The following is a 23642-nucleotide window of genomic DNA, read 5'->3' as shown; positions in this document are numbered from 1 at the left end:
ATTCCCCTTGGGAAATGCTTTCAGATAAAAAAAAAAGCATTGCAAAATATTGCTTTGTTCTCAAAGTTCTGTAGGCTATTTTTTACAAGTTAACTTTCATGTTTTTTAAGCCGGCTTCCTTCTATCAATTATCCTCCATCAACTATGTTTTGTTTCATATTCTTTTTGATAGCTTTCCAGCATCTATTATGTCTGCTTATTTACTTAGGGTGATTTGATTGTGTAGACAAGATGCTTTTAATTCACTTCGTTCGTTCATTCCCCAGTCTCTGACTATTTCACTTCTAGGGTCCTAGAACTTATGTTTCTTTCTGTGACTGACTAATGGGGTGTGAGGTGGATGTGGGATTGGTATATTGACTATGGCTTCCCCATTTTGGGGGTTGTTGTTGAATTTTCCAGGGCTGAGTTGGTGACCAGAACTTATCCCCAAAAGACAGGATGAGCCCCAATTGAATTTGGTGAATCACAAATTGTTAAAACCTTTCCTTGATCTAGCCCAAGGACTTTCCTATGGACTGAGCAATGCTTGATCAGAAAACAAAAAGAAAGAATGGGGTTGTTATTTATATTTGCACCAGTGCCCAGCCAGTGGTAAATAAAGTAAATTCTCCCGTTTGAAAGCCATAGATTCCTAAGAAGATTTTACTGAGAGAGAGGTTATTTTTGAGTGTAAGTTAAGAGGGTTATAGAAAAATGGCTGCATCATGACCGTTCAGCTTGTCAGAAATCCATTGAAAGGACACCGTGAAGTTAGCATAGCCCATTCTCATTTCTCCAGGTTACACCAAGATTCAAACTGCCCTTTCAACTTTTAATACTTTTTCAAAGGAGCTGCATATATCAGATCCTAACCTGAACAAGAAGCAAGAGACAAAATGAAATGAAGTCAAGGTCCAATGTCAGGTGCTGCTGTTAAGGGAGAAAAGGGATATTTACTTTAGAAGCACTTGTATTGATTACTGACACTCCTTTCCATTAGCAGCATCTTCTCTGGAAGATCCAGAGGGACTAAAAAAAAAGCGGTTATTCTTCTTCTGTGTACCAATGCCATGCTTTACTTTGTTTTAATTTAGAGGCACTAAAATAATCTTGAAACCTATTTTGAAAAAATAACATGCATTCCCACATTCTTTGGGATACAATATAAATTGATTTGTTTTTTATTCTTATTTGGCAAATGGCATTTCACGGTTAGACACAAATAGTTTGAGCCAGCATTTGTACCATAAATTTTTAGCTGTCTCTAAAAATTGCAAATTAAGATAATAATGGAGTGCATAGCCTCTTTTTTTTTTTTGCTGTTTTTTTCAAAGTCCAAATTCTAACAAAACCTTTGTTAAGTATATCTTTAGTAATCACATTTACCAAAGTATGTATGTGTGTGTATCAGTGGTGGGATTCAAAAATTTTTACTACCGGTTTTGTTGGAATGGCTTGGTGGGCGTGGCAGAGGAAGGATACTGTAAAATGTCCAGTCAGAGGTGGTATTTGCCAGTTCTCAGGACTACTTAAAATTTCTGCTACTGGTTCTCCAGAACTGGTCGGAACCTGCTGAATACCACCTCTGGTGTGTGTATATAGTACTTCCTCTATTCCTGGGCAGTATCCACAAACCACAATAGAGAGCTACAATAAAAATAGGTCAATTCCTTTCTCTTATATACCTTGAACATTACAAGTTTGTCTAATAAGGTTTCAAACCCCAAATTAAATATAAAAGAAGACAGATGCCATGTTTGATGAGTTCCTCTGTATGTATATATGTACACCAAAAATACTATTAGTAGATGTTCAAATGGGAATGAGATAATAAATCTTAATAAAAAATAAATAAAATACGAAGTAAATTGTTTTTTATCTCTTATTTTATTAATTGTTCATCACCATATCAAAGCTTTTCCTATAAACAAGCCCACCATAGTTATTTAATATCATACAGAATATTTTGCTAAAATAACTCTAAATACTCCAATGTTAACAGAAACTTGGCATCTGTGAGAGAGAAAGAGAACATACAGAAATAATTTTTGTTGATAATCTCTTCTTTAATCCTCCTGTGAGAACTGCAGTTAAGATCTTTTCATCTATATTTAGGATAGCAAGCAATAACTTACGCAGTCTATAAGTAAAGAACTAGATTTTAAAACATTGTTACATAACTCCTCACAAATTATTTAGGAACAGTCCCCTTTTCCAAAGGCTCATTACATATTCTAATTATATAGGAGAGAGCCAGTTTGATGTAATAGTTAAGTCATCAAGGTTAGAAACTGAAGACCCTAAGTCCTAGGCCCACCTCAGGCACAAACCCAGGGGCTTCTCCAGGCAGATGCCAGGAGTTAAAATCTTACAAAGAAAAAGGTAGGGAAAGAGAGGGATGAGGAAGATCAAGCTCTGTATGTTTTTACATCAATCTATAGGAAGTCAATTTGGCCAGGGCCTCCCCAAATTTCAATATAATGAAAATATTTAAAAAATATTTAAAAAGTAGTATTAATTACTTTTATCTCCCTGATGTCAAGTATTCTAATTCTGGACATCTCCTGTCAAAAATGCCATCCCCTCTCTAAGGCTAAAAGATAATGGATGGTGAAATTGGAGACTAGATATTGTCATGAAGGGGAACTCAAAATTCCAAACTTCACACTACATATTCCTGACTATTACAAGAATACGTTCCTATTAGAAATGCTCAAGCTGAATGTTTTTGTACAATTAAAACTTCAGATATAACATCTAAGGCAGGAATCTCCAGTTGTACTTTGATAACTTCAGGCAAGGTGAGAGTATGCAATCATATCACTATCTAATCAAAGTCAGTAGATACTGTACAGTATATTGAAATAATTTTCTTTCAACATTTGGCAGGCATGAAAAGCAACTTTAGCAACGTTATTTTCTGCCCAAAATGACATCATATATATTTCCTTTCTTTTGCTGTATATCTTTGAAGCCAGCTGTGCTGAGGAATGAATGATACTCTGATGGGGTCCGCATTTTTCCTTCAGTAGCAAGCAGCAGTATGGTGGAGTACATGGCAATAGGAAAAGATGGAGTCTTGTCTTTGTCTAATGTTGGTTCCACTATTAATACTCCACCACCTGTCAAAATGTGATTAATTATAGTTTAGGAATAATAATAATATACACTTCAGATGTGACTATGTTGACCTAATTTTAAGTAGCTTTTTCTCTGGTAATATTACACTACTAACTAGAGCATACAAAACATTTGCTAGACCAATACTCGAATACAGCTCATCAGTCTGGAACCCACATTACGTATCTGATATTAACACAGTTGAGAAAGTTCAGAAATATTTCACAAGAAGAGTTCTCCACTCCTCTATTTGTTGCAGAATACCTTATGCCACCAGACTTGAAATTCTAGACCTAGAAAACCTAGAACTATGCCACCTTTGGTCCGATCTAAGTATAGTATATAAAATCATACATTGCAATGGCCTACCTGTCAATGAATACTTCAGCTTCAACCATAACAATACAAGAGCAAACAATAGATACAAACTCAAGGTTAATCGCACCAAACTTGATTGCAGGAAATACGACTTCAGCAACAGAGCGGTCAATGTCTGGAATACTCTACCTGACTCTGTGGTTTCTTCCCCAAACTCCCCAAACTTTAACCTTAGACTGTCTACTATTGACCTCAACCATTTCTTAAGAAGTCTGTAGGGGGTATGCATAAGCGCACCAACGTGCCTACCATCCCTGTCCTATTGTTGCTTTTATTTTTTTTATTTTTCTTATATGTATCCATGTATTCATAACTATGTTTTTACTTATACCTATTATCTTGTAAGCAATTGACAAACCAAATAAATAAAATAAATACAACAGCATAATTCCTTGACTATTAAGATCAGTAATGTAAATGACATAAGTTTAACTAGATTGGCATTAACTTATATAGAGAAAGGCCACTTTGTAAGTAAGGTACCTTTGCATGCTGGATATGGTTTATATCCTAAGGCAGCCATGAAGTCGTTGCAGGTGTATCCTCATTTTTGCAGACACTTATGAAAATATACACCCCCAAAGCTCTGTCCACTCCCAGAATCTTCTCCCTTCCTTTCCATGTTGTCAGCTACCTTGCACTTTCTTTAACTACGAAAATGCAAGATAGTTCCTCCTAGTCTAGCTGCCAGGTGCATCCTCTACTCAAACAGAACATTCCCCTAGAAAACATGCAGTGGACAATTTCTTCAAGATCTAAGTTACTGGTAAGTTTTTCAAAAGATGAATGTGTTGGGATGCTCTTCTTCATCCTGTGATTTCCCTCACTGGAAAAATGCAGCTTTTATATAGTACCTTTAATCCAAAGAAATTCAGGGTAGGAAAAGTAAGAGAGAACGTGTTCTAAAAAGGGGAAATACAGTGAGCAATCCTGGTATATTTGGCTGTTGTACAGATTATGTCATGAAGAAAAATACACAGTTTGATTCTATGCCTCTGTTTATGCAACCAAGGGTTGCTTTTTTGGCTGCTGCAGCACACTGTTGATTCATATTTGAGTGATTGTCCACAAGGACTCCAAGGATCTTCTCACAGTTATTTTTTTGAGCCAGGTTTTGCCTAACCTATACTTGTACCTTTGGTTTTGTTCAAGTCTGTCAAGATCTTTTTGGATCCTTGTCTTCTGGATCCAAAAGACCAGGATTGGCTATTCCTGACAATTTAGTGTCATCTGCAAATTTGATGAGTTTCCCTTCTATTCCCTCATCTAAGTCATTTATGAAGATATAGAAAAGTACTGGGCCTAAAACGAAACCTTGTGATATCCTAGTGCTTACTTCCCTCCATATAGATGTAGTACCATTAAGGACTACTTGTTGAGTACAATTTATCAGCCAGTTACAAATCCATTTGAGGGGGTGATACTATCCCAGTGGTCACCAACGGTGGGCCACGGCCCACTGGTGGTCCGTGGGAAAATTTTGGTGGTCCACAGAGAAATGTCACCCCTCCCAGATCACCCCCCCCAAACCAATTAATCCAGGCTAGGCAAGAGCACAAGGCTGTGCTGCCCACATGGCTCGTGGGAACCCTCCCTGCCCATTCACTCCTTACCTGGCAAACTTGCCTGCTAAATTGCTATTTTTCCTTTTTTTTTCTTGACCATCATCTGCTCTGCTGTACTGGAAGATTTAGATTAGCTAGAAATCAGGAAATCATTGGATTTCTTGCTTTCCAGCTAATCTTTAGATCTTCGGCTCTGCTTTTAAGCAGAGCTGAACCTCCCCTAGGACTGAAGGTTCTATTATTCAGTTGCAGACTCAGATAGCCAATGGCAGAAACACAGATCTCTAAGTGATTCTGTGATTCTGTGAGCAACTCAATCTGCCGGCCTGCTTTTCCTGATTTTGGGTAAAAATTGTTCTTTTTTAATAAAACATTCAATATTTACATAAATATTTATAATATTTACATACAAGCCATGCCCAGCCAGTCATATGACCACCAAGCCACATTCACAAATTAGGCCAAACCCAAGAACCGGTTGTTAAGAAATTTGACTCCCACCCTGCCTCTGTGTATGTGTGTGTGTGTTTGAAAGAGAGAGGGAAGGAGGGAGGGAGGGAGAGAGAGAGGTTAGATCAGACCTATTTCTATCTCTCTCACCAATGTCAGCAGGCCACCATCAGTCAAAATTCATATTAGTGATCCCTGGGATTTAAAACTATGAGTTTGGTGGTCCCTGAGGTTCAAAAGGTTGGTGACCCCGATCTATCCTACATTTTTCTAGCTTACCAAGAAGTAGGTTGTGGTCTACTTTGTTGAATGCCTGAAATCTAAGTATACTATGTCTACAGCATTTTTCTGGCCTACTAATTTCGTCACTTTGTCAAAGAATGAAATAAGATTGATTTGTGTTTTTAACAAACCCATGCTGGCTTCTAGTTACAATTTTATTTGTTTCTAGATGTTCACAGATCTGTTTTTTCATTATCTTTTCCAGAATCTTCCCAGGTATTGATATCATACTGATTGGTCCATAGTTTCTTGGATCTGTTTTTCCCCCTTTTTTGACAATGGGAACCACATCGGCTCTTTTCTAGTCCTCTGGTAGTTCTCTCATGTTCCAGCATCATTGAAAGACATGGTACAATGGTTCTGAAATAATATACCAGCTCCTTCAGAACTCCAAGATGTAATCTATCAGGTCCCAGTGATTTAAATTCATCAAGATCGGAAGGTGTTCTTTCACCATTCTCTTGCTTATTTTAATTTTAATTTCTAATCTGTCTTTTACAGTCATGTTTTTGGTAGGTTGGACTATAGTTTCTTTTTGTATGAAGATTGATGCAAAGAATGATTTAAGGAGCTCTGCTTTCTCTCTACTGCCTGATACTGCCTTGCAATCATCTTCTCTCTTTAGTGAGCCAGTTGTTCCCTTGACTTTTTTCTTGTTATTTGAAAGAATTTTTTTCATTATCTTTGACAAGTCTTAGTTCATTTTGCGTCTTAACTTTCCTGACTTCATTTTTGCAGATTCAGGCTATGTGCTAGTATTCTGCCTGAGTTATATGTCCCTCTTTCCATTTTTTGTACTTAACCTTTTTGTCTTTCAGTTTATCAGAGAAATCTTTGTGCAACATACTGGCTTCTTCTTGGATTTTTTTTCAGTGGTATTGTGCTGACATGGGCTTTTACAATCATATTTTTCAGAGTTCCCCAAGCTTCTTGAGTTGTTTTCCCCTTTAAGATTTTGATCTAGGGAATCAGGTTCCCTGAGTTTCCCTCAGGTTCCCCGAGTTTGTTAAAATCAGCTCTTTTAAAGTTTAAGATATTGATTGGATTATGTTCTATTTCTTGCATTTGCCTTATATTAAATTCCAACATTACCTAGTCGATCTCGCTCAATGTTCTAGCAATATCAATCCTCTCTATTACTTATTCTATATTAGTAAGAATTAGGTCCAGTACACCTTTTCCCCTAGTTCCCTCCTCTACTTATTGAGTCACAAAGTTGTCAGCTAGGTTGATTAGGAATCTCTTCAATCTTCCCTTGCTCCAGAGTTTGCTTCCCAGTTAATATCAGAGTAGTAAAAGTCTCCCATTACTACTGTGGTGTGTTTCCTATATACTTTTGTTAATTGGTTAGTAAAAAGTTCAGCTATTTCTTCTGCTTGGTTGGGTGGCCTGTAGCATATGCCTATAGCAATGTCATTCTTTTTTTCCTTTTACCCACATGCATTCTAGGAGATCTTCATCCTTGGTTTTGTACATTTCTGCAGAACTTTTACATATAATGCATCTTCATCTTCTCTTTTGTTTCTTTTGAATAGTTTGTATCTTTCCATCAGTACATTCCAGTCATGAGTTTCATCCCACCAGGATCCAGTAATGGCAACTACAGTATATCATATCTGCCTTCTTGTACTAGTATTTACTCTAGTACAGAGTAAGTTTGCCCTGTTTGTTCCCTAAAGTTTGACCATTAGTATATAGGCATTTGAATCCTTTATAGCTGATCTTGCATATATTTCTTATGTCTCCTATTATGTAACTGGGTTTTCTAGCCTTCCCATCGCTTTCTACTTGATTATGTGGTTGGTTATATTGAGATTTATGTTTGGAATTAAGTCTCAAAGATCCTAAAGATTGTTCTAGAGATCCTAAAGATTGATAAAAAAAAACCCTCATTTTTAGTTTACTTTACAGCTCTCCTGATATGTTGAGCCAATCATTACAAAAAACTTCTTCTTCCCAGTTTTCATCCCTTGCCAGAAGCCCGTCATGGATGTAATGCAAACCATGGTCTAGGAATCCAGAGTTCTCTTGATAGCACTAGCCCTTGAGCAAGTGGTTCATTTCTAAAACCCTTTGTTCTCTCAACAGTATAAGTATGCAAAATAGTATCCAAAAGTATAGAGGATTGGCTCCTCTGCCATAGTTTGCAGTTTTCATAAATACAGCAACATAGGTACATACCAGGCTTACACACATTAAACACTTTGTTTAGCAGCTGCAGGCACTTTTCATCATTCCAATCAAACAGGATCCTGGCAAAAATGTACAAATCTGCTTCAGGAATTGGATCTTTAAAAAAATCCCCTGAAATAAAATAATTAAGATACATTTTAAAATATTATCATTTTTGGTGGAAGAATACTTTGTTCTCCCTGTCTATCATTTAAAGCAAAATAAGCTCTTCCATCTCATCATGTTCTGACATTGACAGAAAAGCTAGAATAAACTCCAGTTTACCTCCATGGAAAGTAATCCGTGATGCTTCTGAGAAGGCATGATGTTTCTTTGATGTTTCCACTACTTCAGGGAGGTCAAAAAGTGTCACAGAACAATTTGGATAAATTGCAATCAGTTCCTTAGATAAGGCACCACAGCTTCCTTAAAGAAAGAACAAAATTAAAAGAAAGAACTATATAAAATAAAATTTTAAAATATATATTTCAAACTGTTTTTTTGGTTTAACCATTTTAAAATGCTTCAGTTACCTCTGTTACTTCCAACATCAAAGTCTGCTTTCTAGTTTCCATACAGCAATAAACAGAAGTACAAAATATATTCTAATATTTTCTCTCTTTCATTTTTGTAAAATGCTTCTCTTTAGTCTTTTTCAATGGGCTAGATATTCCATTTTTCAAACATTTATCCTATTAGCTATTATTTCTCATTCCTTTTCCTGTAGCTTCCCTTTCCATGCCGTCTTTTCATATTTACCTAACCCATCTTTTTTCAGTGGACCCAATGAAATCTAAGCACAGTTAAAATTAATCCATCCTGCTTCCACTGCTTGCAGCCCCATGCAATATTAGCTTTCTTAAAGCTAATCCTCTTTTTAAAATCCTCTTATATTAGCATTCCCCCAAGCAAATTGGTCTACCTTAAAAAAAAACACTTTTTGGTGATAAAATCAGCAATTGTTGTCCAGAATATGGGTATAAACAATGTATGCAAAGGCTATACAAAAACTTCCATATAGTTATGGTAATTCTGTGTTTCAAGTTTGAGTATCCAAGGATGAGGGTCAGCAGAAGCCCTTGATCTTTGTAACGAATGTACTGGCGATTGACAGTGTCTAGTAATATTGTATTAACATACTGCGCACATAAGTGCATTGTATATGTTAATAGGCACCCAGAGTCCAGTGATCCAATATCAGGCCTTTAAACAGTGCGTTCTGTATCTTCAAGGCATTACCAGGGCAAATGCAATTCTGCGTTGCTTTCTGTCCTTAGACAACTTTGTTCTAGATTTTTGTTTCGTTTTTCCACATTCATAAAATTTGACAATATCAATATAGACAAGAGAGGAAAAAATGGGGGGGGGAGATTGGGGGGGGGGCATCCAGGAATAGTGCTCAGTTAACCCTTTAAAACTTAAACTTGCCAATTATTGTTAGTAAATCTTTATAAGATAAGAGGAGCTCTGAAAAGAGATTTGGCAAAGTAGACTTTTAATTTCTGATGAATTCTACTCTTTCAATCCTGAAAACATAGTATTTGTGAAATAATGTAAGAAATCATAGAACCCAACCCCGCTCCCAAATATTCAAATGGTAAAATGTCAAATTAATCATCAAGCAACGTGTCTAAGAATTTGTGATATTTACCACCTATATCATAAATGGATTCAAATTCAGAAAGGTCAAATGCAGTCAGTACTTCTCTTCCATGCAAACTCCAAGCTTCATTCATATACCTAAAGACAGCTTCAATTCTTTCTTCTGACCTAGAATTGAAATTTACACAATAAACTTATTTTTTTACATAGAAAAGAACACCTCTATACCACTGTAATCTGTAATTTACCAAGAAGAATCCAAAGATTATGGAGCCTTGATGTTCTACATCAACTTCAAAGAGTTAATATTTGATATTAACTTGATAATATGTGATAAGGGAAATAGAATGGAGTGGAATGGAATGGAATGGAATGGAATGGAATGGAATGGAATAGAATAGAATGGAATAGAATAGAATAGAATAGAATAGAATAGAATAGAATAGAATAGAATAGAATAGAATAGAATAGAATTCTTTATTGGACAAGCATGACTGAACACACAAGGAATTTGTGTGTTCAATCACACTTCAATTCAATTCAGTCACACAAATCAATTCTACTTTACTGGACTACCAGAAACAAAAGCAGTTTCTATGCTAGCTCTCATTGCAGATTTCATACGTTCAGATCAAAAACCAGTTAGACAGTGTCATGAATATTGCTTGCATGCAGATTTCATTCGTTCTTATAATCCACATCCCTGAGAGTAAGAGATGTCTTTCAGTCACCAACAGCAGTAGCCCCCAACCTTTTGGGCACCAGGGACCACCATAGAGAAATATTTTTCTGTGGAATGGAGTTGGTTTTGCATGCTGCCTGCCTTCTGCGGATGGGATTTCACTTGTTTGCACAGCTTGGTTGTTGGTATGCCGTAGACCAGTGTCGGTCCATGGACTGGGAGTTGGGGATCCCTGACCTACAGGATCAGATTAGCCCAGTCTGATATTGATACAGGGAAAAAAATTGCTATCAGAAAATTGATATAGAAAAAAAAGTTTTCATTAAAAAGGGATGGGGAAAGAAGGACAGAGAGAGGCTGGAAAATGGTACTTCCATTATTTCTAGAAGTCTCTGAACTCTGGAAATGTCCAAGAAGCTGGGACCATCCAGGAAAGTGAAACACAGTCTCATTTGCTTCAAGAAACCTTTATTTATGCACATAGAATTTGTGCTACGGGGGGATTTGCAGTAAATATTTTACTTCTGTTTTATGGGTGATTGCACAGTAAGCCAGATGTTTACAGTTTTATTGTCATTACTTATTTATTTAAATTTATTGGCCACTCATCTCTAGAGGACTTTGGATAGCAAGAGTAATGATTATTTTTTCTCTTTTGCTGTTTTATGTTTATTTTTTTTTGTACAAGTTATGAATGGAGTTATATTACTATATATAATAAATATTACATAACAGCTATATGATATGACATGATATATAATAAATAACGTGTTTCTCCAACAATACGGCCTCCCCCAATAGGAAGTCCCAGCATGTTTTATAGGCATGAAATGAAATTAAGCCCCTCCCCCCAAATTAAGCCCTATATTAACACATGCAAAATGGGGGGGGATGGCGGGGGGCTTGCCATTAGAAAGTACTTTTGTTGCACACTCGGATATGGTGCTGCCTGCATTGACTTCAGCGTTGGCAGGGCACTTCATATCAGGAGACCTTCCGCCACTGTTGCTTTCCCTTCTCCCCATGCTGCCGCGGTGTTTGGAGCAATGCCACGGCATTTGGCGTAGCCACGCAGCATTTTGTATAGCCATGCATGGCCAGCCAGGGTTCCTCCCTGCAACCGAAGCCCGGCAGAGACACTCGGCTTCAGGCGCTCCTGTCGCCGCCTTCCTGGGCATCGTTCGAAGGCAAAGCCCATTCTTTTAAAAACGACACCCTACTACCGGTACGACAAAGCCTCCCCTGCCTGAGAGGGCAGTCCAACCCTACATGGGGAGGCGAATCTCCCAGGGCTGAGGCGCAGGATCAGCCCACCCCGGGAGAAGCGCCCAGCTGCCATTCCTGCCTGGCGCTGGGCAGAGTGCGAAAAGCTTCACCTGGGGCACTCAGTGCAGCTGACAGGCAGGCCCTCCTGCCCGGTGGCGGAGCTCTGGCCAAGGCAGTGAGCACCTCCCTGCCAGGCCCTCTGCTCATCCTGCCAGGGCCACGCCAGAGCTGGGTGGGCTGGGCAAAGCCAGGAAAGTGAGCCACGGGTGCGCACCTTCCTACCAAGCGAAAGAGCCGGGCTGACCTGAGCTTGGCTTCCCAAGTCCCTCCAGCCTGACCCCAAATGGGCCACCAGGAGAGGCTGCCCAAGGCAGTGATAGTGCCCACCCATCCATGGACAGGGAGGCAAGGTGATGGCCCATGCCGCATCCTCTTCCCAGCTGAGCCCTACTGAGTGAGTGCCTCTGCCCAATGCCATGCCCCTGCAGCATTTGGAGCTGCTGGCGCATTTGAAGATGCATGGGGATGGGGATGGGCTGGGTGAGAGGTGGAAAGGACAGGTGGCTTCATGCTCTCTCTGCCAGACCTGCCGGCCAGGAAAGCAGCGCTGCCGTCGCCTTGCCTCCCTGTCCACAGACGGGTGGGTGCTATCACTGCTTCAGGCAGCCTCTCCCGGTGGCCCCTTCAGCGACAGGAGCGCCTGAAGCCGAGTGTCTCTGCCAGGCTCCGGTTGCAGGGAGGAGTCCTGGCTGGCCGTGTGTGGCTGCACCAAACACTGCATGGCTACTCCAAACGCCGTAGCATTGCTCTAAATGCCACAGCAGCACAGGGAGAAAGGAAAGCAATGGTGGCGGAAGGTCTCCCAATACGAAGTGCCCCACCAACACCGAGGTCAACATCCAAGCCGTCACCGCCCACCCGCCCGAGGATGCAAGGGGGGAATTAAGTCAGCCCTGAAAAGATGGCCTAGCCATTTTTGGGGGGCTCAAAAAAAAAAAAGACCTGGCCTTATTATATGAGAAGCACAGTATTACATAACATACATAAAATATAATATATATGCAGGGTATGTCTGCAACATGTCATGGTTCATCTCTGATGATTAACAAGTCAAAATAATGTTAATAATACAGCCTTCTGTTTACAATCTAGATTTGGTGAACAGAAGATGATATAATATCATAAATATCATAATTACTATACTATACTATACATTATATTATATTATACAACTAGCTTGATACCCGTGCTTCACTATGAATCTGTGGTCAGGCTTAGTTTTGGGGGAAGAAAATAAGGGGGGAAAATTATGCCTCTGCCTACCAGCATCCATCGGTATTCATCTGGCTAGCGTCCTGTCAGTGTGTGAAAGAATTGAGTGCTGTTTGGAAACTGAAACAGTATTTGCTGTGTGAGAAAGAAGGAGACAGCAAGGAGCCTGGCTGTGGCTTAGCTCAATTGTTCTGTATTAAAGCTGCCTGGTGCTCTGAAACTGAAACTGAAACTCCTCTCCTTTGCTTGTGTTTTGCATTTGGAACAGATTTCTTTTCAGGTGGGGACAGGCAGTGATGGGATTCAAATTTTTTTACTACTGGTTCTGTGGGCGTGGCTTGGTGGGCAGGGCAGGGGAAGGATACTGTAAAATCTCCAGTCAGAGGTGGTATTTACTAGTTCTCTGAACTACTCAAATTTTCCGCTACCAGTTCTCTAGAACTGGTCAGAACCTGCTGAATACCACCTCTGGGGAGGGGGAGTAGAACTGCTTAGCATAAGAGTGTGTTAATAATAATATAAGAAATACTAATGCTCTGATTGTCATATCGAGAAATCATTTCTTAGTGAGCACCTAGAAGCCAAGAGGAACATATGTACCAAACTTGTAGGCTTTACAGTTCTGGAGATTTTGTGATGATGCATGAGTGGTATTTTGCTTTTATATACTGTATATAGATACATTGTACTAACTTACCAAAAATTATGATATTATATTAAATATAATATAATATAATGTAATATAATATAATATATTTATTATATTGTAATATATTATATCTTCTGTTCCCCAGATCTCTAGATTCTAAACAGAAGGCTATATTATTAACATTTTAACTTGTTAGTCATCAGAGAGACAACATGAAATCTGGCAGATATATATCTCTTGCATACAGGCATTAGAATATCAGTAAGATACCCTTTGGAGGTCAGATAGTGCCAGCAAGAACTACCAAACCACTATCCTAAGGCAAGAGGTGACACCAAATTGGAAAAATCAGACAGCTTCTTAGGGTTTCTAGTCGTTCATCCTTATATGTAGCTCTAACTTCAGATCCCACGTTTCCACACTACAGAGGAATTCTTGGACAGTTATAGTACCCAAGTGACATCACAAAGAGATTGAAGAGAGAAGTTTGGACAAATTTGGACAAGAAAGATTCGATAGACATATTTATTGCCCATTCTTTGGAAAGTAGATTTACCGGTAATAAGCCTCAAAGACGTTGTCTGTGGAAACACCGAACATTGATGAAATCTGATTCTTTCCTTCCCTGAAAAGATATTTTAGAAAGAAATGGTTAGGTAGCACAAGTAGGGTAATTATCATATTCTTTCCCCACATCATCAAATACTGAGTATATTATGAAGGTATTATTTTCAAAAGTCATTTCAAATGGCTTAGTCTCTAAATAGTTGATCACTTGAAGCTGAAGTATTTTGCAATGCAATCCTATACACATCTAATCAGAAATCAGTTTCCTTTATTTTTTTTAAAAAATACTTATATAATATTCAAAATGGAAACATTTTATTCAAGATAGCATTCTTTTTTATTCTTTATCCTTATTGTTTTATCTTTCAGTGAATAATATACAGTATTTCAAGGGATTATTTCTACTAAATTTATTTAAAAGTTTGTTCAAGAGAAAAAAAGGTACTCTTATTTTCACTGTTACTGATTCTTGAAGTAGAGCCAATCTCTGATCTAAAAGTTTAGATTGACACACAAGGGCTTGACAAGGTTCCTCCTCCAAGGAGGTGCTCTGCCTAGAACAGTGAGAAGCTCTGGTTCAGAATTTAACTAGAATGAAACTCGGTGAATCTCTGTATCAAAACAAATTGAGTCACTCAATGTCAGGTTTCCAAGTGATAATTCCCTTTTCAAAAAGAAGCTTGCAAAGTCCATTTTCCAAAGTCCATTTTCTTTTCTTTAGGTATACATCAAATTGGCAAAGTCTATTGTAATTTCAAATCTGACCCCACCCTGGAATTACACCAAATAATATGAAAATTAGAAATGTCCCACCAAAATCACATTCCCCAATCAACATTCAGTCCAGTACCTCCGGTGACTCCAAATTCCACCTTCAGCCATTTGCAGGGACACTGCCTATTCCCACAAGAAAGAATGTCACTAGCCAAAACATCCTTCACTATCTACTTCCTCCTCCCATCTGTTGAAATGTGACGAGCCCAACATCCCCCTTACAGGGAAAAAGAAAAGAGAAAGGATAGCAAATACCATAATACTATACTAATTAGAATGGCTACACATATGTCAACTTTTGGACACTCAAATTATTTCAGACAATTTTAATCAGGTTTTCAGATAAGTAAAGATGTACTTTTTTACATTAATTTAGAAAGCCAAAGTGATCAGGCCACAGAATGGGGCAACTCGCCATAGCCAACTAACTGCAACCAATTCACTGTGAAACAGCTCATCGTGGTCAAGTTGCCGCAAGACAACTCACTGTGGAGCAATTCAACAAATACAAAAGTTAATTAATTAATTTTAATTTTAGTTAATTAATTTTGATGGAACTGTGGCCAATAATAATAAAATAAAGAAAGTCAATCCAGAAATACAAGAATTACAATAATTTTGACAAAAGCATTGTCACTAATAATAAATAACTGAATGAAACTGTTAACACAGTGTTGAATTGTCCTTTGGTGAGTTGTTCCATGGCGAGTTGGCCATGGTGAGTTGGCAGCAGTGAATTTTCCTAGACCCTCAGATCAATTTTCAGTTCAGTAAAAGTTGCAACACTGAATTGAAGGTTAAGAGTAGTCTAACATATGAATAAATGAATAAGTTAATGTTTTAGTAAATATGCTATATACAAAATTACATACAAAATATTTTATTTCTTGATTCTTTTTTGTTTGGAAATGTTATTGCATTTGTATATTCTTTTGGTCTCCTTTTTATTTATTTCAGTTTATGTCTTTCTGTTGTGATCTTAAATCTTTTAAAAGCCATCTTGAGAAAGCAGGATAATGAAAAATACTATTTTCTGATTGTTTTCGAATATGATTAAAGTAACTGGACAGTTCTTTTTAAAGGAATTCAAAAATTGGAAGAACGTGAAGACTGAGGTAGAGATAAATGATGAGTGGAGATTCATTGTTTCATTTCCTCCAGATGGATTTCTTTAATTTGGAGAGAACAATAGAAAAGACATAGTATACTTATGCTGAATGACGATGATGTTTCTACTAAGTGAATAAAATATGACAATGATACATTCAGTCTTCTAGCATGGGAGAAAAAAATGATTTTGAAAAAGAGCAAATTGTTTTTATCTATATGCTTTTGTGTGATATTTCTTTAAAAAAATCTTCCTACCTCACTGCATCAGGCAAATATTTCATTCTCGGATACAAAACATCAGAGAAAATCTTTAGGGTATAATATTGAGACTTTGGACTTGATTTTGCCAGGTAGAGATTGGCAAATTCTGTATTTCCATAAAGATCTTAAAATGAAGGGAAACAGAAAGGAGTATTAAGATTATTGCCAACACAAAAAAGAAAATTTAAAACTACTGTATATTACTCAATATACTATTTCTTATATTTTGAATAAAAACAAATCCAATGGGTTATTAAGAATGATTGTTAATGCTTCTGAATGTTAGTGTTAAGCGAATATGTGTGAGAATATTGTAGACAGCAAAGAAAACAAATCGATCATTGAATAAAGTAACCCAGAGTTTTCACTTAAAGAGCAAATGATCAGGCTTAAATTCTCCTACTTTGGACACATTATTAAAAGACTGGAAAAGGTGAGAGGAAAGAGAAGATGACCAGCAGCAAGGTAGATGAACTCAGTTACAGTGGTAATGGGTAACGGGCATTGGAAAATATGCAGATTTTCCCCCTGAAGAAAATCTATGTTTGTGGTCTTCAGTGATTTATGGTATGTAATCATTCACCCAAAATGTTTCAAATCATGCTTTCTATTATAAAACCTCAAACAATCTTAAAGTGCCACACTTTAAAAAAACAATTAATAGGACATCAAAAAGGCCAAGTCATTCTTAAATACTACAAATGGGTTCTTGGGGCTATATTGATTACCCAAAATTGTTTCATTAAGCAATTTAATCAACGTACTATCTCAACAAACCTACCACGCCAGGAAAAAAATCCAATGCCAAACCACAACCTAAAGACAAAGAAATCCCCAGCAATGAACCACAAGACTCCTCACATGCCTTATATTATGGGTGTTATTGCCTTATGTTATTAGTTATTACACTTGAGAATAAAAAGAGCCAAACTGAAGCCATTTTGTGTCTGCAGTCTGAACTTTTAAAAGCTCAGAACAGTTATGAAATGTGTTTTTGCTAGACAAATATGTTAGATTGCAAAACCGTGTACTTGGCTTAAGTTAGAGATATGTTCCAGGGTGCTTTGACATTATATGGTCACATTGAGAGAAATTAATGACCTTATTATAGCCTTCAGGTATTTGCATAACAGGACATCTGGAGATAAATTTGAATAAAGAATGTTGATAATCATCCAATATCAAGTGGGGGAATTTTTGTGGAAAGACCCACAACCTTCCCATGGGATTCTGTGTATTTTTGATTTGGAAAACAAGATGTGTTATGTAACTGTTTATATAACTATATTTGGATATAAATATGTGTTCTTTTTGGAAAAAAGGCATCTCCTTTTCCTCATACTATGAACAGTATGTGTTAAAGGTTGATCAATACTGCAGTATCTTAAATAAAAGCCAGTTACATGTTTCAGCATATCAAGTGTGTTCTTTCATTTCTGCTCTTATTTATAACACCTTATATGCAATGAAACTCTAAAGGATAATGAACATTCCACCAAATGTTCTCTATGTGACAACTATGCTCACCATGGCTGCTTGGGATTACCCAAGCAAATGACTCAATTCCTAGAATCATCCAACTATGTATTTCAATATTTCTGCCCATCATGCAGACCCAAACTGAACAAATATATTGCCCTGGTTGAAAGAATTGATACCATAGAAACAAGAATAACATCCCTTGACACCATAGTAGCATCTCTGAAAGATTAACTAACTTTGAAAAAAAACAACACAACACAAAAACCTGAACATCCAATAGTTACAAACCACATCTCTACCGAACAACCGCAACCCAATCCACAAAAAACCACAAATCCAACAAATAATGATATCCCAATCCTCATCAGAGAAGCTGTCGAGCGCAAACGGAAGTGTCCAAACGCCATCTTATTTGGACTAGAGGACATCAATGACAATGATGACATCACAATTGTTCTCAACATCATCAGTGATGATCAAGCATCAAGCATCTCCCCTGATAAAATACTTGACAGTTCCCGCATTGGCCCAGAGTTCAAAAACAGAAGGTGGCCCCATGCTTCTGCAGGGTCATTTGCAAAAATGTATCTAGCAAACATAAATTCATTTATACTATAAATTCAGTCACCAAAAGGAACACCCACCATAAGAACCTCTGTTCTTGCCCTGACCTAACCTTATAGCAACATCTCTGCTCCCATGAACTCTGCACAGAACTCAAAAAACATCTAGACATTGGAGAGAAGGACCTGTACATTGACCACCATGCTGACTGTATCAAAAGTAAGTCACACAACCTTCAACTCAGCATCCAACCCTACTTCAACCAATCCACCATCACCCAAGACTTGGCATGCATGCCCCTAACTACCTCAATTCCAACTACAACTAACCTTAAATGCAAGCTACTCAATGCAAGAAGCCTTGTGAATAAAATGTCTGAATTTCTCCTCTTACTAAATACGGCTAAATTCAACATTATATTTGTCTGTGAAACATGGCTCAACACATCTCTCCCTGATTCCATTACCACAGTAAGAGACTATCATGTTTACCAATCAGATCATGAAATCTGTAGAGGAGATGGTGTTGCTATCTTCTATAAAAAGTCCTTACATCTAAAAAACATCCAAGTTACCCAGGAGCTTGCTCTTTCTGAGACCATTGTCTGTGAACTGTCCTTAAAAATCACATTTCAATTCTTACTATGTTACAGAGCCCCAGATTATGACATTGAACATGTAAACAAGCTAAATTCACTACTAACATGGGCAACATCCCACCTACACACTTTTATCTTTCTTGGTTACTTCAATCTACCTCATATTAACTGGACCCTAAATGAATATAAAAATGAACCCATACATGCAACCTTCTACAATGCTGTAACAAATATGGGACTAGAACAACTAGTAACCAACAATACTAGACTTAACAACTGCCTCAATCTCAGCTTCTGCAATAGTTTGAATTCAATTTACAGAATACAAATTAAAGAATCCTTTTCCAACTGTGACCACAGTTGACTTTTGTCTCAACATACAGACACAACTACAATGATCTAATACATATCGATTTTACAGAAGACTATGTTGAAAAAGCACTACCCGATCTAAAACCATCTCTATCTATTGGAACGGATGGAATTTGTGCCTACTTTTTAAAAAAGCTATCCACTGCCATAGCCAAACCTCCAAGCATAATCTTTGAAAAATCCTTCAGGACCAGCTCCTTGCCAAACCTATGGTCACAAGCCACGGTCATCCCCATCTTCAAAAAGGGAGACACCAGCCTAGTTGAAAATTACAGACCAATCTCTTTATGCTGCGTCACCTGTAAAGTCATGAAAATAATTATTAACCAATCCAATATCCTCTACTTCGAGACAAACAACCTACTCTCTGATAAACAATTTGGTTTCAGAAAAAAAACTATCTTGTAATCTGCAACTGTTACACTGCAAAAACATATGGACTACACAACTCGATCAGGGCAAAGCAATAGGCGCAATTTACATAAACTTCTGTAAAGCCTTTGATTCAGTGGTGCACAACAAACTATTCCTAAAACTAAGGTCTTATGGTATCTCTGGATACCTGCATAACTGGATAGAAGCATTCCTGTCAAACAGACAACAAATGGTCAAAATTGGGAGCGTCCTATCAAATTCTGTACCTGTCAACAGTGGTGTCCCCCAAGGCAGTGTTCTAGGACCCACTCTCTTCATACTCTACATAAACGACCTCTGTGATCATATTAAGAGCAACTGTGTTCTTTTCGCTGATGATGTAAAGATATTCAACACCACCGACAAAACTGCGACCCTTCGAAAAGACCTAGACTATGTGTCAGAATGGTCAAACAAATGGCAACTTCAAATCTCAACAAATCAATGCTCTGTCTTACATATTGGCAAAAAAATCAGAAAATAAAATACAAGCTGAATAGCCAAAACCTTGTTGATGACCCAAACTTTGTCAAGGACCTTGGAGTAATCATCTCTAATGATCTAAGTGCTAGAGCCCACTGTAACTACATAGCCAAAAAGGCATTAAGAGTTGTTAACCTAATCCTGCGTAGCTTCTTCTCTAGTAATAACACACTACTAACTAAAGCATACAAAACATTTGCTAGACCAATACTCGAATACAGCTCATCAGTCTGGAACCCACATTACGTAAATAATATTAACCCAGTTGAGAAAGTCCAGAAATATTTCACAAGAAGAGTTCTCCACTCCTCTACTTGTTGCAGAATACCTTATGCCACCAGACTTGAAATTTTAGACCTAGAAAACCTAGAACTATGCTGCCTTCAGTTAGATCTAAGTATAGTACATAAAATTATATATTGCAATATCCTACCTGTCAATGAATACTTCAGCTTCAACCATAACAATACAAGAGCACACAATAGAAACAAACTCAAGGTAAACCACACCAAGCTTGATTCAGGAAATATGACTTCAGCAACAGAGTGATCAATGTCTGAAATACTCTACCTGACTCTGTGGTTTCTTCCCCTAACCTCAAAAACTTAGACTATCTACTATTGACCTCACCCCTTTCCTAAGAGGTCTGTAGGGGGCATGCATATGTGCACCAACGTGCCTACCATCCCTGTCCTATTGTGTTTTTTTTCTTATATGTATCCATTTCATTTATTCATAACTAGGTGTATACTTACACCTGTTATGTTATTATCGTTTGACAAAATAAAAAATAAAATAAATGCACAGGAGGTATCCAGAGCCTCCAAAACCTATGTGAGAACAGGATATGCTTTTGCTTGTGCATCTTGGGGCACAGGATCAGGTGGGCTTTTTGAGTGGTAATAGTGGGGCTAAGGACTGAAGTTGAGCTCTGGGCCAGGGCCTCAACTTCAGGCCCAGCCTTGAGGCTGCCCTCTATTGCTGCTCTTCATAGTGACCTAGATTGGCACTGGGTGTGAGAGATAATTGTTTCTCTTTTGCTTGGGAATGGGCTTGTGACACATAAACCCCAAAGGATTTGTCATTCATGGTATAGATTAATAGGTAATTAATTATAAATAATTCCAGGCACTTTTGCTTCCAACCTAGTTACCTCTATCATCCTTCTGTTCCATTTTCAGAAGATTTAAAGTCACACAACAGTTCAGCAGCGTCTCCATTCCAGTGAGACTGGTGTTTAAACGTTCAGCAATAATTGCTAAGGAGAGAGATTCACCCGACTCTCTCAGCAAGTCAAAAATTCCAAATTCACAGGAAGTAAATATTATCTGAAAAGAAATGGAGAGATGTACCAACAGGAGAAAGTTTGGAAAAGGATGATGTTCCTTTAATTATTTAATTTTGTCTCCTTCAAAATATATATAAAATATCTGGACAGCTTATGAACAAGGATGACGAAAGTCAATAATTCTAAAACATTTACAAAGGAAAAGAGACTAATTAGATGTGGGGTTTTTTTTATCTAGAAGCCCTCTTCAGGATAGAGAATGCATGCCTTTTCCAGTCCTGTCCCTTCTTAATGTCTGCTTGCTCATCTAGGAGGTCTGCAAGAGGAAGTCTGTCTTTCCTGAGCATAAGTGCAGCTTCTTATGTAATTTGGGATACAGGTAATCCTCAAGTTACCACAGTTAGCAATCAAAATTACACCATAACGCCCCCCCCAGTACTGACACAGTCCCAAAGTTATGAATGTTGCAGCGCTATAGCAGTTGTTCACACTTATGAGTGACCACAAAGGCACTGCAACATTTGCTCTGCCTATTCCCCCCTCCCATACCAGGGCTGGGTCTTCACAGGAACTGGGCCTCTGGAGACTCACTTACCTTGCAACGATCTAGCGACCCATCAGTTTCTTTGCCTGCTTCGATGCATTTGAAGAGAACAGAGGCCTAAAGTAGTACGAGATCATGCAAGATCAGTAATGCAAGATCTCTTGCTACTGATCTCCAGATCTTTCCTCCATTTGCAAAGCCTTTTGCTGTGGATCTCATCCAGGCCTCTGGCCTAAAGTACTGTAGTGCAAGATCACATGAGATCAGTAGCTTTTTGCACCAAGACTGGAAGCTTCTGGGGGCCGTGATCTTGCACCAGATAAATGGCCCCCAGAAGCTTCCAATCTCAGCGCAAAAAAACATTTGCAAGCTTAAAGCAATGCGATTTTGCTGTTCCATAATCTTGTTGGCTTGCAAATGCTTTTTGTGCTGAGACTGCAAGCAGGCAAAAAAACCACAGCAGAGAGGCTGGAGAAGAGACAGCTTACTAGATCTTCACAAATTAAATGGCAGGTTGGGGTGGGAGCAATTGTGGGGACCCCAGGGAGGGAGCATGAGGGGGAGGCTTTGGTAGTCTGAAGCATGTGGCCTGTTCCATCACTAGGACCTCCATGGCCTTCCCCACCCTGAAATATCTCATGTACACTTAACGACCTGCACATTCGATTAGTGAATGTGTGAGTGAAAGCAGGGAGTGATCATGTTCATTTGACATGATTCACTCCAAAGAATTCTTGAGTTACAAATGTAATTGGCAGGTTTCATTACATTCATAATTCAAGGATTACCTGTATTTGTTTTGAGTGCCAGATCACACGGAGAACTGTATTCATGTTCAAGAAAATATTAGAACGCCATTCTTGTTGACTTCCCAGGTGAATGCAAAGAGAGTAGAGGGAATAAATAGCTGTAGCTGTTGAGCAAGAGGTAAAAGAGCATGTACAACATTTTTCCCCATGTAGCAGCCATGTTTCTTTTTTAAAAAAACCACTACTGGGTTTTCATAGACTAAATCTAGTAGTATGGTCACCAAAAAGAAAAGATTAAGGAAAATGTTTCTTTCAAGTTCTGAACAGATTTCTTTTGTTCAAAAAAGTAGAAAAGCCATTGGCCAAAATTAAAGATTTTCCCATCAAATTTTAAAACACAATCTACAGTATAGTACTACGAGATTTTATAATAAATGTAATATAATCTCTTTATTTGTGATGTTCCAATCTGATTTCCTTCAATTGCAAATTGGCTAGCCTTATAAACTGCTATAATAAATAATAAATAAATAATGAACAAAGTAACATTTCCAAAGCAAAATGAGCAAAAAGAATGATCTTATAAGCAAAATGAAAAAACCGATTCAGAGTCTTTATACTTTAAGTAAATTAATTTGTAATGGAGCATAAGCTGTATGATTTGGAGGTTTTTTCATATCTATAAGACTCCACAGAAAGTTGTACATTTTTAATGCCATTATTTACTGTGTTCACCCTACCTTTGTAACCATAAATGAATGTTGATGCTGAAATAATATTTTAATATTTTCTTTTTCCTCTGGTGAACTCATTGTTCTTCACTTCTCTGTCAAACACACAAGAAAATTATTTCATTCATTCACTCACTCATTTATAATACTCTTATACCATTGCAATCTAAAGAAATTCCCATTGGTTACAGTATAAAACACAAAAAAAATATAAATAAATTCATCAACCCATTTCAGTGTCTCTAGTTATACAATAGGTAAATAATCTGACAATGTTTACCTAGT

The 23642-nt window shown here is 37.8% G+C and overlaps 1 protein-coding gene across 1 annotated transcript; it reads right to left on the bottom strand.

The window, feature by feature from the left end:
• Positions 1-1887: 1887 nt before the first annotated feature.
• Positions 1888-23438, bottom strand: LOC113440846 (acetylserotonin O-methyltransferase-like). The gene is made up of 8 exons (XM_026707487.2): positions 23367-23438; positions 21199-21373; positions 16127-16256; positions 13977-14045; positions 9601-9719; positions 8235-8375; positions 7959-8081; positions 1888-3104 (listed from the first exon to the last, which is right to left on the bottom strand). The coding sequence occupies exons 1-8, from the start codon at positions 23436-23438 to the stop codon at positions 2896-2898; spliced, it is 1038 nt and encodes a 345-aa protein (XP_026563272.1). The 3' UTR covers positions 1888-2895.
• Between the last annotated feature and the right edge of the window lie 204 nt (positions 23439-23642).

This window comes from Pseudonaja textilis, chromosome 8 (genome assembly GCF_049901715.1).
Source record: "Pseudonaja textilis isolate UNSWEBS1 chromosome 8, rPseTex1.2, whole genome shotgun sequence".
NCBI lineage: Eukaryota > Metazoa > Chordata > Lepidosauria > Squamata > Elapidae > Pseudonaja > Pseudonaja textilis.
The sequence above is the reverse complement of the archived record's forward strand: the minus strand, read 5'-3'. Positions and strand labels throughout refer to the sequence as shown.

Excerpts from the sequence above, each read along its gene's own strand:
- LOC113440846 (XM_026707487.2), bottom strand. The coding sequence starts at position 23,438 with ATGAGTTCACCAGAGGAAAAAGAAAATATTAAAATATTATTTCAGCAT. Across the intron at positions 21,374-23,366 it reads ATTCATTTATGGTTACAAAG|ATAATATTTACTTCCTGTGA; the intron begins GTAGGGTGAACA and ends ATTTCTTTTCAG. Across the intron at positions 9,720-13,976 it reads GTCTTTGAGGCTTATTACCG|GTCAGAAGAAAGAATTGAAG; the intron begins GTAAATCTACTT and ends TTTCAATTCTAG.